Source organism: Gopherus evgoodei, chromosome 6, assembly GCF_007399415.2.
Source record: "Gopherus evgoodei ecotype Sinaloan lineage chromosome 6, rGopEvg1_v1.p, whole genome shotgun sequence".
In the NCBI taxonomy this organism is placed as follows: domain Eukaryota; kingdom Metazoa; phylum Chordata; order Testudines; family Testudinidae; genus Gopherus; species Gopherus evgoodei.
The window spans coordinates 41,049,197-41,064,270 of record NC_044327.1 but is presented as its reverse complement, the minus strand read 5'-3'; the positions used below and the strand labels follow the sequence as shown (position 1 = coordinate 41,064,270).

The window sequence follows — 15,074 nt, the reverse complement described above, 5'->3', positions numbered from 1 at the left end:
ACCTTAAACTAAGCACACAGGGCAAAATGATTGTCAATTACTCAGTTACTGAGTCATGGATAGCATAGAATACCCAGAGAGACCACAGTGTTGTGCTGCATAGTACATCATTAAGGTAAATGTATCTTTTAGGCATCTTAGAAAATATTGCATTTGAAACCCTGTCTCAGGTGCTTTTGATGAGAACATCAAATATATGCTCAGCTTGGTTTCATGTGGAATAAACAGAAGGTAACTTTAAAGGAGCATGGGGTCATCATATTCTACTACATAAGCGTGATACAAATTAATTTTGGCCTTGAGACTCCTAAAATGTTGCTCAGGTTCTGTGGTGATGGGTGTCTGTTACTTGTGATAAACGGGCTGGAAGAACTTGTTGGATAGTGTTTCTGAGACACTAGCATCTTTGATTAATCTAGTTTAATAATCTAGAAGCAAGAATAGATGGTGCTAAGTGAGAGTCTCTGCCTGAGCACTACAAATAGGAAAATGGGGTTTGAGATCCTTTTCGAGCAGGACTTTTCTTACAAAAAACATATTTGCTTTGCCTACACTGCGGAAACTGACATAAGGATTACCACCAGTTCTAAGAATGGTTCAGCTGAACTGTTATTAGAACTGGTGGGACTTTTGTTTTGTCAGTGTGCCCAGTATGGATGTGGCTATTGAGAACCTGGAAACTTGTGCTGCCTTCAAATCTTGAGTTTTAACTGAACAAGTAAAGGACTTTGATCCAGTTGTGTTGAGCTATCTCTGCCTCCTGCTCTCTGAAGGGGTGGAGTTAGGAACAAAAACTTTTTGCTGAAGAGGGTGGAGTTAGGAACAAAAACCTCTGATCTCTTGGGCATTTAGCCATATGAATTTAGAACCTAAGTTTTGTTAAAACAGCTTATGGCGTCAAAGGAAGAAGCACACTAACAGTGGAGAGGTAATGGTCAGGAATGTCATCCTTGCACTTTCCCACAGATGTGTTGAGAGCATAATCCTGAAAACATCTGTGGGAAGGAAAGGCATTGTGCACTGCACATCCAGAACAAGACCCAGTTCTGTTTTAACCTGCACCCACCCACCCAGACAGGCAAAAAAGCAGACTGCTTTCTGCTGTAAAGTTCTGTCTACATTATGGAGTTTAGCCTACTGAAAATCTCCTACTGCTGCCATCAGTTCAGCTGAACTGGTGGGAGTCCACTGTAGAAAAGGCTTCAGTGATCAGACCCATTTTTTCTGCTGGCACACTTGTGAAAATGCATCCAGCTACCAAAGTCTGACGTACGTTTGGGTTCCCAGCAGTTCAGATGAACTGGTGATTGTAGGGGAAGGGTGGTTTATGTTTAATTCCCTAGTGAGGATGTAGACAGAGTCAGCGGTCTGGGGATGAAAAGGCTGAAACAACACCCTGACTACTGCAGAGAAGACAGTTTTATGCTGGGAAGGGGTATTAACTCCAAGAGGAGGGCAGGTAATATTTCCTCACCACCCTGTTTTGGGGGGGGGGGGCGGGGTTAGGTGCAACTCTAATTTTCACACTGCGCTTTGGAGAGGATAGCAACAGGGATGTGCTGAATCAGCAGGGATGATGTGATGAGACACAGCAGGTAAAGGGGGAGAGAGTGAATTGTGAAGATGGATTTATGCTGTCAGGGAAGGACTTGGTTAAAGAGCTGCTGAAGCCTGTTGGAACTTATTTTTTTCCTTAACTGATGTTTTTTTACAAGCAACGCTTTTTTTTTATTGTATGTCATATACTTTCTGTATTTCTCTCACTTGCCCTTGATAAGTATGGTAATCTCCATGAAAGTAGGATCTTTCTTTCCCCATGGTGTCTGCTTGTTCTGTTTGTGACTTAAGCATTGATTATTGTGGAAAAGATTTTTAATATTAGTGGAACTTGACTTCATCAACTCCCCATTGCCATTTCTGTCACTTGAACTATTAAGAGACAAAGATCCTAATGTCACACAGATGTGATTAATAATCAAGAACTATGGAAGAGAAATGAAGAGTACAGGAGATGCACAATGGAAACAAAATAGTTTTTAAACAGATTGTTTTCATGTCATATTTTAAAATATTCCAGGGGAGTTTTGCCTGTGAAATGAGTACTGGATAGGTCCTCTTTTTAATGAGGTTCTGCAGAGAGAAGCGCATATATTAATTGTGGCTTTAAAATTGCTCCTTTTTTTCTTCAGAATTTTTAGTAGTACAGTGCATTTAATATTAATATTATTAATAATATAATAATAATAATACCAGGCTCTTAGCTTAATCACTAGATATCAAAGCATTCTACAAAAGAGGTCAGTATCATTAATCCCATTTTAAGATGGGGAAACTGAGGCAAAGAATGGCCATTTAGAAGGCCAATGGCAGAGTCAGGAATAGATTCCAAGTTTCAGTACCAGTTCAGTGCTCTATCCAGTAGACCAGGGGTAGTCAAATTTTTTTTTTTTTTTTGTCAAGGTCCAGACTCCAGAGAAAATAACTAAAAAATAATAATAATGATAATAAGTAAATAAAAAGATTTTGGGGTCTGTTCAAAAGCATCTGGCGGTCGGCATTTGGCCCACGGTCTGCCTTTTGTATGGTAGACTGTACTGCCTCTCCCATTTGCTATGGTTCAGGATGCTGTTGCATGTTTTTCAACATTATACAATAGGTGAAAATCTATTCAGAGTAAACAGTTGCTTGGCACTGTACTTCTCTGTGCATTTCATCTCTATGTTTGTAGAGATACAGTTCTTCATGAGCACACAAAACAAGATGTTTTTGCATTGTATTTTAGCATAAGAAAATTCTGGGTCCACTGCTAAAAATCTTATGCAAACAAAGTGGCCAAAGATTTCTAAACTAGCACTATAAATAAATAGGTTTGGTATCTTGCTCTTTAAAGTTTAATGTTGCTCTTAATGTAGTGATCCCTCTGCAGTGGGTTTTTAATCTAGTATGTCACAGTGGCTGAAATAATTTTTCACTTTGTGAACTATAATCAAGTGCCAGTCATAACAATTCATATTAAAGTTTAGCACACTTTCTCACTCTAAGCTTACATTAATCTAAACTGCTCTAAAATTTTCAGTTCCTTTTGTGTTGCATCTCTACACTGAAAGAGAATAACCTGCTTTTCCCAGCAGAGTTGAAAATGTATAGCTATTTGGGGGTGGTTCTTTTGTAGTCATAGAAGCCAGACTAGGGGTAGCCACAAGTGCCCTATGTAGTTCTACAGTGGCTGCTATCTCAGCGTTAAAGCTGAGTGCAGCCTCAGTATGCTGTGTCTTGTAGTTTGTGTTGCACCTGTTTGGCATTCCTGCACTAGCTAATCCCTTAAGTAGTGCTGAGGGCTCATTCTACTGTATGTCCTCCACTCTCCAAATCACTATAACATATATTAATAAATCTATCACTTTCAATCATTAAGCCTAGACAAACTATGTTATGTGTAATTTGGAATGCTGTTTGCCATCAACCTGTAAAAGCTATGCTGTGGGGGAGGGGAGCTTCACAGCATGGTGGTATTAAAAAATAATTGATAGCACCTTTCATCAAAGGATCTTAAATAATTTTACTGTGGTATGTGTTAACACCATTTTATGGATAGGGGAAACTGAAAGACACAACTGACGTGCCCAAGATTGTATAGAATCTGTGGAAAAGCTGGGAATAGAACCTAGATTTTCTGGGCTAAGATTTTTAACAAAGGAATGTGTGCTCTGGTTAATTTGCATTTAAGCAGTAAACAGAGTCATCAAGCGGGAAGGAAGTACAAAGGAAGTTGAAAAAACAAGCAGGGAATATTTTTCCACATAGACTCTTTGGCTCCTGGTTCTCAGCTGGAAATGTTTTTTATGAGAGGGACTGTAACTGTAAAGAGGGACAAACACCCCTAGGCATCCTTCTCACTCTCTGCCTGTCACATTCACTGCACCTGAAGAGACAAACAGGGAGAAGTAATTGGACTCTGGTAGAGAAATCCTGACCTAGAGAGTTTGGTCAGTAATCTGCTGGCGCATGGGATGAGAAAGTTTGCACTGCAACAGAGGCCTGGTCTACACTACGCGTTTAAACCGATTTTAGCAGCATTGAACCGATTTAACGCTGCACGTGTCCACACAAAGAGGCCCTTTATATTGATATAAAGGGCTCTTTAAACCAGTTTCTGTACTCCTCCCCAACGAGAGGAGTAGCGCTGAAATCGGTATTACCATATCGGATTAGGATTAGTGTGGCCGCAATTCGATGGTATTGGCCTCCGGGCAGTATCCCACAGCGCACCATTGTGACCACTCTGGACAGCAATCCGAACTCGGATGCACTGGCCAGGTAAACAGGAAAAGCCCCACGAACTTTTGAATTTCATTTTCTGTTTGCCCAGCGTGGCGCTCTGATCAGCACAGGTGGCAATGCAGTCCCAAATCCAAAAAGAGCTCCAGCATGGGCCGTACGGGAGATATTGGATCTGATCGCTGTATATGGAGACAAATCTGTTCTATCACAGCTCCGTTACAGAAGACGAAATGAGAAAGCATTTGAAAAAATCTCCAGGCTATGACAGAGGCCACAGCACAGTGCTGTGCGACAAGCGTAATGGAAAGCCAAAGAATCAAATGGACACTCATGGAGGGAGGGAGGGGGTACTATCCCACAGTCCTCGCAGTCTCCGAAAAGCATTTGCATTCTTGGCTGAGTTCCCAATGCCTGTAGGGTCAAACATATTGTCCGGGGTGGTTCAGGGTATATGTCAATTTACCCCCTTCCTCTCCCCGAAAGAAAAGGGAAAACAATCGTTTCTTGACTTTTTTATATGTCACCCTATGTCTACTGCATGCTGCTGGTAGATGTGGTGCTGCGGCAATGAATAACAGCATCCTCTCTTCTCCCCTCCCCTCCCCGGTGGCAGACGGTACAATATGACTGCTATCCATCGTCATCATCAGCCCGTGAGTGCTCATGGCTGGCCTCAGGTGAAGTCGGCCGGGGGCGCCTGGGTAAAAATAGGAATGACTCCCGGTCATTCCTGGTAGATAGTACAGAATGGCTGGTAACCTTCCTCATCATAGCAACTGGGGGCTGAGTTCCATCAGCCCTGCCCCCCCTTTCATCTCTAAAGAAAAGATTCTGTACTGCCTGGACTATCATAGCAGCGGAATGCTGGGCTCCTCTCCCCGCCACCGTTTAATGTCCTGCCTGGACTATCATAGCAGCTGGAGGCTGCCTCCCCCTCATTTTATCTCACTAAAAAGTCAGTGTTTCTTATTCCTGCATTCTTTATTACTTCATCACACAAATGGGGGACATTGCCACAGTAGCCCAGAAAGGTTGGGGGAGAAGGGAATCAACGGGTGGGATTGTTGCAGGGGCACCCCCCGTGAATGGCATGCAGCTTATCATTTCTGCGGGATCTGACACGGAGCGGCTGTGCTCTCTGGTTCTCTAATACACTGGTTCTGTAGTACACTTGGCCCATATTCTAGGCAGGACTGACTCTATTTTTAGATAAACCATAAAGGAGGGATTGACTTGGGGAGTCATTCCCATTTTTATCTTTGCGCCCCCGGCCGACCTCAACTAAGGCCAGTCAGGAGCACCCATGACAGCAGCAGACAGTACAGAATGACTGGTAACCATTTCTGCTACCTTGCAATGGCAAATGAATGCTGCTGTGTAGCACTGCAGTACCGCCTCTGTCAGCAGTATCCAGTTCACATACGGTGACAGTGACAAAAGGCAAAACGGGCTCCATGGTTGCCATGCTATGGCATCTGCCAGGGCAATCCAGGGAAAAAGGGCGTGAAATGATTGTCTGCCGTTGCTTTCATGGAGGAAGGATTGAGTGATGACATTTACCCAGAATCACCCACGACATTGTTTTTGCACCATCATGCATTGGGATCTCAACCCAGAATTCCAGTGGGCGGGGGAGACTGCAGGAACTATGGGATAGCTACGGGATAGCTACCCACAGTGCAACGCTCCGGAAATCAATGCTAGCCTCAGTACATGGATGCACACCGCTGAATTAATGTGCTTAGTGTGGACACGTGCACTCAACTTTATACAATCTGTTTTACAAAACCGGTTTATGTAAAATCGGAATAATCCCGTAGTGTAGACATACCCTAAGATAGTTTCTTAAGTAGATACTAGTAAGAGATTTATCTTTTTCTTGTAACTATTTCTGACTTTTACGCATCATTACTTAAAATCTCTTTGTAGTTAATAAACGTGTTTTGTTGTTTTATCTAATCCAGTGTGTTCAAATTGAAGTGTCTGGGTAACCTCATTTGGGGTAACAAGTTGTGTGCATATTATTCCCTTAAAGGAATAATGGACTCCCTCTCCTGGACAGTATAAATACATGGTTGGGCAGTATAGCACATGAATGTTTCTGGGGAAAATCCGAGACTAGGAGTGTTTTGGGGTCACCCTGTGGTGATTTTTTTTAAGGCTGGTAAGAGCTAAAGTGTAGCTGACTGGGTGCAGCACACACAGAAACAGCTGGGAGCGACTTACATGCTGAAGGCTGTTTGTGAGCAGCAAGGCATTTAAAGGGCATCTCAGGTTAGAGAGTAGGGTTCACACAGCTACTCATTAGTCTAGATTGCACCCTGGTATGTCACACTGGCATCTCTCACTGAAGAGTGTTCCTAGTCCCCTAATTTCCCATTATATATCACTGCCTAGTAGTCATGACATTGACATAAATATTGCATGTAAAAATACATAAATATGTTTGTCAGAAAATCCAGGGAAAAGGGGCAGTTAGAAATGATAAAACACAGCATAATTCATAACACAACAAATAGCCACTTGGTTTTGATTAGTATAACCAGTCACCGGTCAATGGGGGATATTTGTGTGTGTGTGCTGATTACTATAAAATACAAATTAAAACTAATGTTAAAATCATAGATTATTAGGGACCTCAGGAAGTTATCTCGTCCAGCCTCTTGCTCAAAGTAGGACCAGTCCCCAACTACATCCCCAAATGGCCCCCCTCAAAGATTGAAGTCACAACCCTGGGATTAGCAGTCTGATGCGCAAACCACTGAGCTATCCCTCCCACCTACTGTCTGGGGTGTTCTTGCTGAAGCTGATAGCTGCACAATTTCTTCATTCACAGTAATATTTGATAATTTGCAGAAGTAATAATAGGTTTCTCATGATCACATGCACCAGCAAGTCATCTCTCTAAATTGCTGCTGCATAGAATGTAGATTGTTTGCCCGTGGTCAAATTCAATGTCTGCTTTGTGTATTTAAACTAGCGAGCACAATGGGAGGTGTGGTTATGGAGAGAGTTGTTTGCACACTTGTCATATAGTTTGGTGATGTTTAATTCTCCCAGGGATGGGATTGATTTTAAAATATCACTCCTTGCAATGCCCCTGTGCAGATGGAGTTGCAGAGGTGGCCTCTTTGTCTTGTTTGGCATGTAAAATAATGACTGGATTGTGTAAGTTGTGGTTCACAGATATCACTTCTGTCCCCTCTAGAACAGACAATGAGAATGCTTTGCTTTACTATTGTTTTGAAATGGTAGTTCTGCTCTTGCATAACCGTTCCCACTGCAGTATTCCAGGTAAGGTGTGACAGGCAAGTGTTCCCACTTAACGATTTTCAGAGAGTTAGGTAACATTCCAACTGGGGATGCTGCTCTGCCTCAGAATATTCTCTCTCACAGGTCCCCAGGGCACTGAGACCTGTGAGAGGGAGAATTAACCGTGGTGTTAGGAAGTGAGCAGGAGAAGCCCTACTTGTGCAGCTGACAGTGCCTTATGTTTTGGCTTGGGGTGGGTGGGTTTGTTAGTTATGATACAGAATGGATCCCATTGTGGCCAGAGTCACTTATGGTCCTCCAGGCACTAAACCGGGGCCTTCAAGGGCAACTGTGAGTGATACACATATTTTCTTCCTGTGCATTAAAAATGTGCTCCCTGAGACATGCCCTCAGATCCTGTGGCTTTGCTTCAGCTTTGATTTATCACTAGGGGGAGAAGATGTGGAGCAAGCAATGCTCCCATGCTTTCCCTGCTGCCTCCAGAGTAGCTTTGGTGTGAGCCAGAAGTGATCTGAACGGTTGCTGTCCCTTCTCTGCCATTCTGGGTCAGCAAATCCCTGGCACTGCAGAAGAGGGAAGAGAATGGTAGCTGTGGCTACCCATTGTCTGCTTACCAGCCAGGCTAAGGGAGCACTAGGGAGAGCAAGATAGGAGCTTGACTAGCTGTGCCTGAGCTTAGGAGAGGGCCTAGCAAGGGATGGCTCCCCTCCCATCCACTACCCTCCACCCAGGGTAGTCCAGAGTGGAAAAAAGGAAGAGAAGCTGAGAGCAGCATGGGGTCTTCTCTAACTTGTGCCAGCTGCTATGGTCCCCAAGGGACCACCCGGTGACTAGGGAAAGCTGGAGCATGCTGCATCCTTGCCCTTAACAAGTCCCATACTCTGTGCCCCTTAGCACCCTCACCCCCACCACATAAATTCCTGGCAGGGGACTTGCAGATGATTTCTCCCCTTTTTACAGTACAGAAAATGAGAGATTGGGACGATGGGCTTCCTGAAATAAGTTTGGCTCTCAGGATGAAAAGATTGGACATTGCTTCTATAAAACATTTGGCTGCAATTCTGCTTTGTTCTGCAATGGAACGAGCTGAAGACAAATGTGTGTTCTGAATTTAGGTCCTCATTACAAATTGCTGCTGCATAGCAGTGTTCTCTGTGAAGGGTAGTTTAGAAAGAAGGGTCTGGAGACTGAACTAGAGAAGAATTGGGTTACAAGGGTTGGTGTACAGTAGCAGTTCTCAGCTGGGGTCCACGGCTTATAGGGGGTCTGTGAGACTTTTCAGGGGGTCTACCAAGCAGGGCCACACTGATCCCCAGTACCCGGTAGCTGAAGCTTGGAGTCCTGAGCCCCACCCTATGGGGCTAAAGCCCTCAGCCTCTGCACACACACACACACCCCCTCCGGACAGAAGGCCTGAGTCCCAGCTCCCCATGGGGCAGAACCCCAGAGCTCCAGCAGAAGCTGCCCCATGGTGCTAAAGCCCCAAGCCATCCCCCACCCCATGGGGCAGAAGTCCCAAGTCCTTGAGACCCCCTCAGCCCTGAGGGACAGAAGCTTCCACCTGCAGCTGAAACCCAGAGCCCTTCCTCCACCACCACCACCCGCAACTGAAGCCTGGAGCCACCCCTGCCCCTTGCAGGGCCGTGGCGTTTTTACAGTATGTTGTGGGGGGAAGGGGGACATTCGGAAAGAAAAAGGTTGAGAACCCCTGGTGTACAGGAAATCCTCCATTGTTTTCTCTGTAAGCATGTGCATATATCAAACAAAGTAATACGCTGTTTGCACTTTTCTAAAGTGTTGTTACATCTGTACACTCCCTGTATTACTCAGTTGTTGTCTTCTCTTCCCTTATCTTTGCAACTTATATGAACAGGCAGGCCTCTCTGTCTGGGGTAGCCATGGGGGGGAAGCAATTTTTTCGAAGCTATAGTTTTTTGCAACCAACTCTTGCCTCATCCTCCTGGAGTTGTACTGCTCTGGTGGTTGAATGATAGAGCTGGAGAGAGAAAATTACAGTCCCTTTTTCGGAATCAAGCAGTGTGATTTCTATCAGACTTCCCCTTTTCAAAGCTTCTGTACATTCCTTTCTAGTTTCAGCAAGTTTCTGAATATACTATTGAGAAAATATGCTCTTTCACTGCATACCATACCAGCTTTAGCTTTGTGTTCTATAAACACTGATGGATCTACATCCTTCTCATAGATTCAAAGGCCATAAGCGACCATTGTGATCATCTAGGCCAATGGTTTTCAATCATTTGGGCTCAGGATCCTACGCAGACTGCTTTCATCATGATGGCTGGGCCAAACCTGAGTGGTATTGGGACCCCAGAAGTTGCAGTCCCTGGAGCAGAGAGGCAAGCCCAGACAACCACATGGGGACAGGAGCTGCCATGCAGTGCTATAACTAGGCATGGTATGGTACTGCCACCCTTACATCTGCGCTGCTGCTGGTGGCAGCGCTTCCTTCAGAGCTGGGTGGCCAGAGAGTGGCGGCTGCTGACCGGGTGCCCAGCTCTGAAAGCAGAGGTGCTGCCAGCAGCAGGGCAGAAGTAAGGGTGGCAATACTATGCTTGCTGCAGGGCTTTTATCCCCTACAACCTTTTTTCATGTTTTTCTGTCTCTCTCTCTCTTTTCTCTCCCTCTCCCCTCCCCCCTCTCCAAAAAAAAAAAAAAAAAAAAAAGCTTTGCAACCTGGGTAGTTGGCCAGCTCACCCTGCCCTGGTTACAGCCCTACTGCCACATGACCCTTTGAAATATTCTGGCAACCCAATTTTGGGTCCCACAACACATGGGTTGAGAAACCTGTGACTTCCTGTGTAACACAGGCCATAGAGCTTCCTCATAATTATTTCTAACGCTAACCTTTTAGGAAAAAATACAGTCTTGAGTTAAAAATTGTTGGTGATGGAGAATCCACCACAATCCTTGGTAAATAGGTTCAGTGGCTAATTTACCTTCCCTGTTAAAAGTTTGCCTTGTTTCCAGTCTAAATTTGTCTAGTTTCAACTTCCAGCTATTTTATCATGTTATATCTTTATCTGCTCCACTGAAGAGCCTATTATTAAATATTTGTTCCCCACATAGATATTTATAAACTAATCAAGTCATCCCTTAACCTTCTTTTTGTTAAACTCAAAGAGCTCCATCTATTTAGCTTATCGCTATAAGGCATGTTTTCTAATCCTTTTAATCATCCTTCTGGCTCTTCTCTGAACCCTCTCCAATTTATCAACATCCTTCTGGAACTGTGGGCACCAGAACTGGACACATTATTCCAGCAATGGTTGCACCAGTGGCAAATACAGAGGCAGTGCTGGTGCTAGCCAACTGGGGACCCAAAGCAGGAATATTTTGCCCCCACCCCACATACTAATAATTAATAGGTGGCCCCCTTGAATTGCTCAGTGCTCTAATCAGTTGTTTAGTCTGCTTATGCCTAGCACCAGCTCTATAATAGAGGTAAAATAATCTTTCTCCTCCTACTCCAGATTCCCTTGTTTGTGCATCTAAGGATTGCATTAGCTCTTTTGGCGATAACATCACACTAAGAGCTTGTATTCAGATGATTATCCATCACAACCTCCAAGTCTTTTTCAGAGTCAGTGCTTTCTAAGATAGAGTCCCGCCCATCCTGTAAGTATGGCCTACATTCTTTGTTCCTAGATGTATACATTTACAGTTAGCTGTATTAAAACCCATGTTTGCTTGTGTCCAGTTTACCAAGTGATCTAGATTGCTCTGTATCTGTGACTTGTCCTATTCATTATTTACAACTCTCCCAGTTTTTGTGTCATCTGGAAACTTTATCAGTGACAATTTTATGTTCCCTTTCAGAACATTGATTAAAAATGTTAAATAGTATAAGGGGCCAAGAACAGATCCTTGTGGGACTGCACTGGAAATACACCTGCTCAATAATAATTCCTCATTTACCATTACAATTTGAAACCTATCAGCTACCTAGTTTGTAATCCATTTCATGTGTGCCATGTTAATTTTATAAAAGCAGCAAAGAATCCTGTGGCACCTTATAGACTAACAGATGTTTTGGAGCGTGAGCTTTCGTGGGATGCATGCATCTGAGGAAGTGGGTATTCACCCACGAAAGCTCACGCTCCAAAACATCTGTTAGTCTATAAGGTGCCACAGGATTCTTTGCTGCTTTTACAGATCCAGACTAACACGGCTACCCCTTTGATGTTAATTTTATGTTGTCTGAGGTTTTTAGTCACAAGATCATGTGATACCAAGTCAAATGGCTTAAAGACTTCTTAGTATATTATGTCAACACTATTACCTTTATCAACCAAAATTGTAATCTCATAAAAAAATATCAAGTTATTTTGAAAGGATTTATTTTCCATAAACCCAGATTGATTTGCATTAATTACATTACCCTCTTTTAATTCTTCATTAATTGAGTCCTGTGTCAGCCTCTCCATAATCTTGCCCAGGATTAATGTCAGGTTGACAGGCCTGTCATTACCTAGGTCATCCCATTTGCCCTTTAAAAAAAAAAAAAAAAAAGTACTTCAAGACTTACTGAAAATCCACATTGAGATCCTCAGCCAGCTCTTTTAAAGTCTTGGATGCAAGTTATCTGCTGATTTTAAAATGTCTAACTTGAGTAGCTTTTGTTTAACATCCTATAGAGATAGTAGTGGAATTAAGAGTGTTATCATCAGCATATGATGAGACTATATTATCTGTTCCCCCACCTAATGCAGAACAGAGAAGTGTTCAATAAATATTTGGGTTTTTTTCCCTGCATTATTATTGAGAATTCTACCATTCCCATCTACTAATGGACCAATACCATGCTGGGGATTCTTAAAACTCCTTATTTGTCCTGTGACATAGTGCAGGGGGTGAACTGGTGAGCCTGCACTCTAATCACTCAGATGTTAATTAGTTCCCCTTGAGAGACCCCATGGGGGTAATCAGACAATCAGCTGGCCAGCTGAATTGGAGAAGGATCCAATTACCCCATCAGACCAAGGCTGATAAAGAGACAGGAAGGATGTGCCAAAGAGGAGAGAGGGGACTAGGGCTAGTTGAGCTCAGCAACATAGAGGCCTCAAGGAGGAGGGGGAGACTGCTGTTCCCCTCAGGTCCAGGGGAGAAGGCAAAAAGCACAGTTGGTGCTGTAAATAGATTGTTCACAGGGGCTGTTTAGATCTTGAATACATAATACCCTTTTCTAGTAAAAGATGAATTATTTTTATTAAGAGGGGAAAAAGCTATCACAGATGCTAGCCACTGGGAATATGAATGGGTTGCTCAGAAATGAAGTTTTACCAGATAGGGAGGTATAATGATCCAAATCAGGAAAACAGAACTTGCCAGACCAGGAATACCCTGATATGGAAGGGGAGAGGAATAAATGTAATTACAGTCAGTGGATGCTATTATGACTACTCAAAGTGAGCTTTTGGCAATGGGAAGGAAGTCCTGGAAACAAACAGTTTTTCAGGGAGGCAGAGATGGGGAAATGTTTTTATAGACTAGAGATGTGCCAAAACTTTTGAGTGACTTAGTCATTTAAAAAGAAACACCTATAAATAACTAATCAAATTTAGATTAGGCTTTTAAAAATGGTGAGTGTAAATGTTCTGCTAAAAACAGGGCCACAAGCTGCCCTTTTGACCTTTGGCAAGTCCTTTTACCTCTCTGTACCGGTTTCCACATCTGTGAAGTAGGCATGACAATACTTCCCTACCCAGTGGGAATGAAAATACTTTCTTACCTCCCAGCGTCGTTGTAAGGCTTAATTGGTTAATGTTTGTGAAATGCTCTCAGGTCATCTTTTGGGGTGGCTCTAATAGTACAAAGTCCTATTATTGGCATGGGATTTCATGAGTAGCTTCTCTGTCTCTGACTCAGCTATTCTACTTGTTTCATTGTGACGGGGGCCAGGGCTTGATGGACAGTGTGTCTCTGTGCGCAGCAGTCTAATTACTTTGCAAACTTCCTTAGAAATGGGGTCACCTGATCTGAAAGGGGGCAGCATTTCTGGAGCTGGTGCATTGAATGGCTCATTCGATTCCCCCCTCCCATCGTGTGAGACGTAAAGCGAACAATTAATTCCCCGCAGGCGGCTCTCTCTCAACTTCCAAGGGGGAAGAAGAAATGTTACAATGGGAGCTGCACAGGGTTCCATCAGGAGCAAACCAATTGGACCTGCAGGGGGGAGGGAACAGGTCTGTAACAAATATTCTCACCCACCCCTGCTTCCCTTACTGCCTGATTTCCATTCAGCCCAGGGAGGCTTCTTTTGTCCACTTCCCCGGAGGGTAAAGCTGCTGTGAAACAGGAGCTGTATGTGGTTAAGCGACACCCCTGCAAGGAAAATGGTAGTGTGTTGCCCCAGAGTGGTCACACTTGGCTATGGAAGGGTTAGTTACAGTTGCATCGTGGCTCTGGGATTAACAGCACCGGGGGGGATCTCGGGGAAATTATGGCCCAAAGAGCCTGAATTTGTTTAGAGTAGCAAAGTGCAGCTCAGAGACAAGCCTCTCCAAAAGGGAGGCGGGGTAGGGGTGGGGTGTGTCTGGATCTCCCCTCTCAAGTGCGATACCTCAGAGATGCTGGCCAGAGGAGGAGATCCCTTGCTGTACCCTGGGCGGGAGCTCTCAGCGTGGCTCGGGGTAAGTGTGCTCTGTTTTGCCATAATTTCTCTCTCTCTCTCTCTCTTTTCCCTCCCCTCTTTTAAGGGGGTTCTGTGAAGCTGGAAGGAGTTCAGGGGACTACAGCAGAGATGCTGATCTGCTCAGCCCTACTGTAGCTGGAACTTTCTCAGTTGGCAGGCACAGTTACATCTATAGCAATAATTCTTTCAAAGAATAAAAAGCTGCCTATGAAGTTACTTGACTGTTGACAATGGTAATTTTTGTAGCAACAATATCCTGCATTTGTTGATATAAATGCTGCCCTGGCCCTGTTTTCCTCCCCCACAGGTGGTGAAACTCCCTTTAGGATACATTTGCTTTGTTAATTTCATAGCACTATAGGTTTACATAGTGCTTTAAACTATACAAACAGAGAGGAATTGTGGATATGAGAAAAAAAGTTTGCAGTTATTATGGGCCTGAGTTAGGCTGATTTGTTCTGCTCCAGCAATTGTAGATCTGTTTTCTAACTCTTTAGCAGCAGCATGGGTTAATGTTGAAGGATTATGAAACTCCTGGATTTTCAGTTTAAATCAAACCCTAATGAGCGTTGTTGTAATTAACATCCGTCCTGGAATGCTCTAAAATATGTTATGGTTTGCTTTTTTTTTATCTGAAACTCAACTTCAGTTGCTTGACTTCATGCATTCTATATTTTTAAACATATTATTTGTGCTCTGGACAAAAATAGTTCTTACTGGGAGCAGAGAACTACTATACATGTAAGCCATTAATTTATTTTTTTTTAAAGAAAATAATTTACACATTTCATGCAAAAGTATTTGGTTTTTTTGCATTCTCCCAAACTAAAATAACTGACTTAAGTGTCGTACAGTTAACTTTCTTTTT

At 43.4% G+C, this 15,074-nt stretch overlaps 1 protein-coding gene across 6 annotated transcripts in view; it reads left to right on the top strand.

Moving 5' to 3' along the window:
• Window positions 1-15,074, top strand: part of TJP2 (tight junction protein 2) — a 95,060-nt gene that overhangs the window by 24,577 nt on the left and 55,409 nt on the right. The window contains exon 2 of one of the 6 annotated variants that reach the window (XM_030568053.1): window positions 11,046-11,190. The exons of 4 other annotated variants lie outside the window; for them this stretch is intronic. Coding sequence is in view for 1 of the 2 variants with exons in the window: in XM_030568051.1 (XP_030423911.1) it covers window positions 14,142-14,204 (63 nt within the window). In the remaining variant the exon portion in view is untranslated. Of the gene's footprint in view, window positions 1-11,045; window positions 11,191-14,100; window positions 14,205-15,074 lie in introns of those variants that run through there. One more of the 6 variants, XM_030568051.1, reaches the window with a different exon arrangement.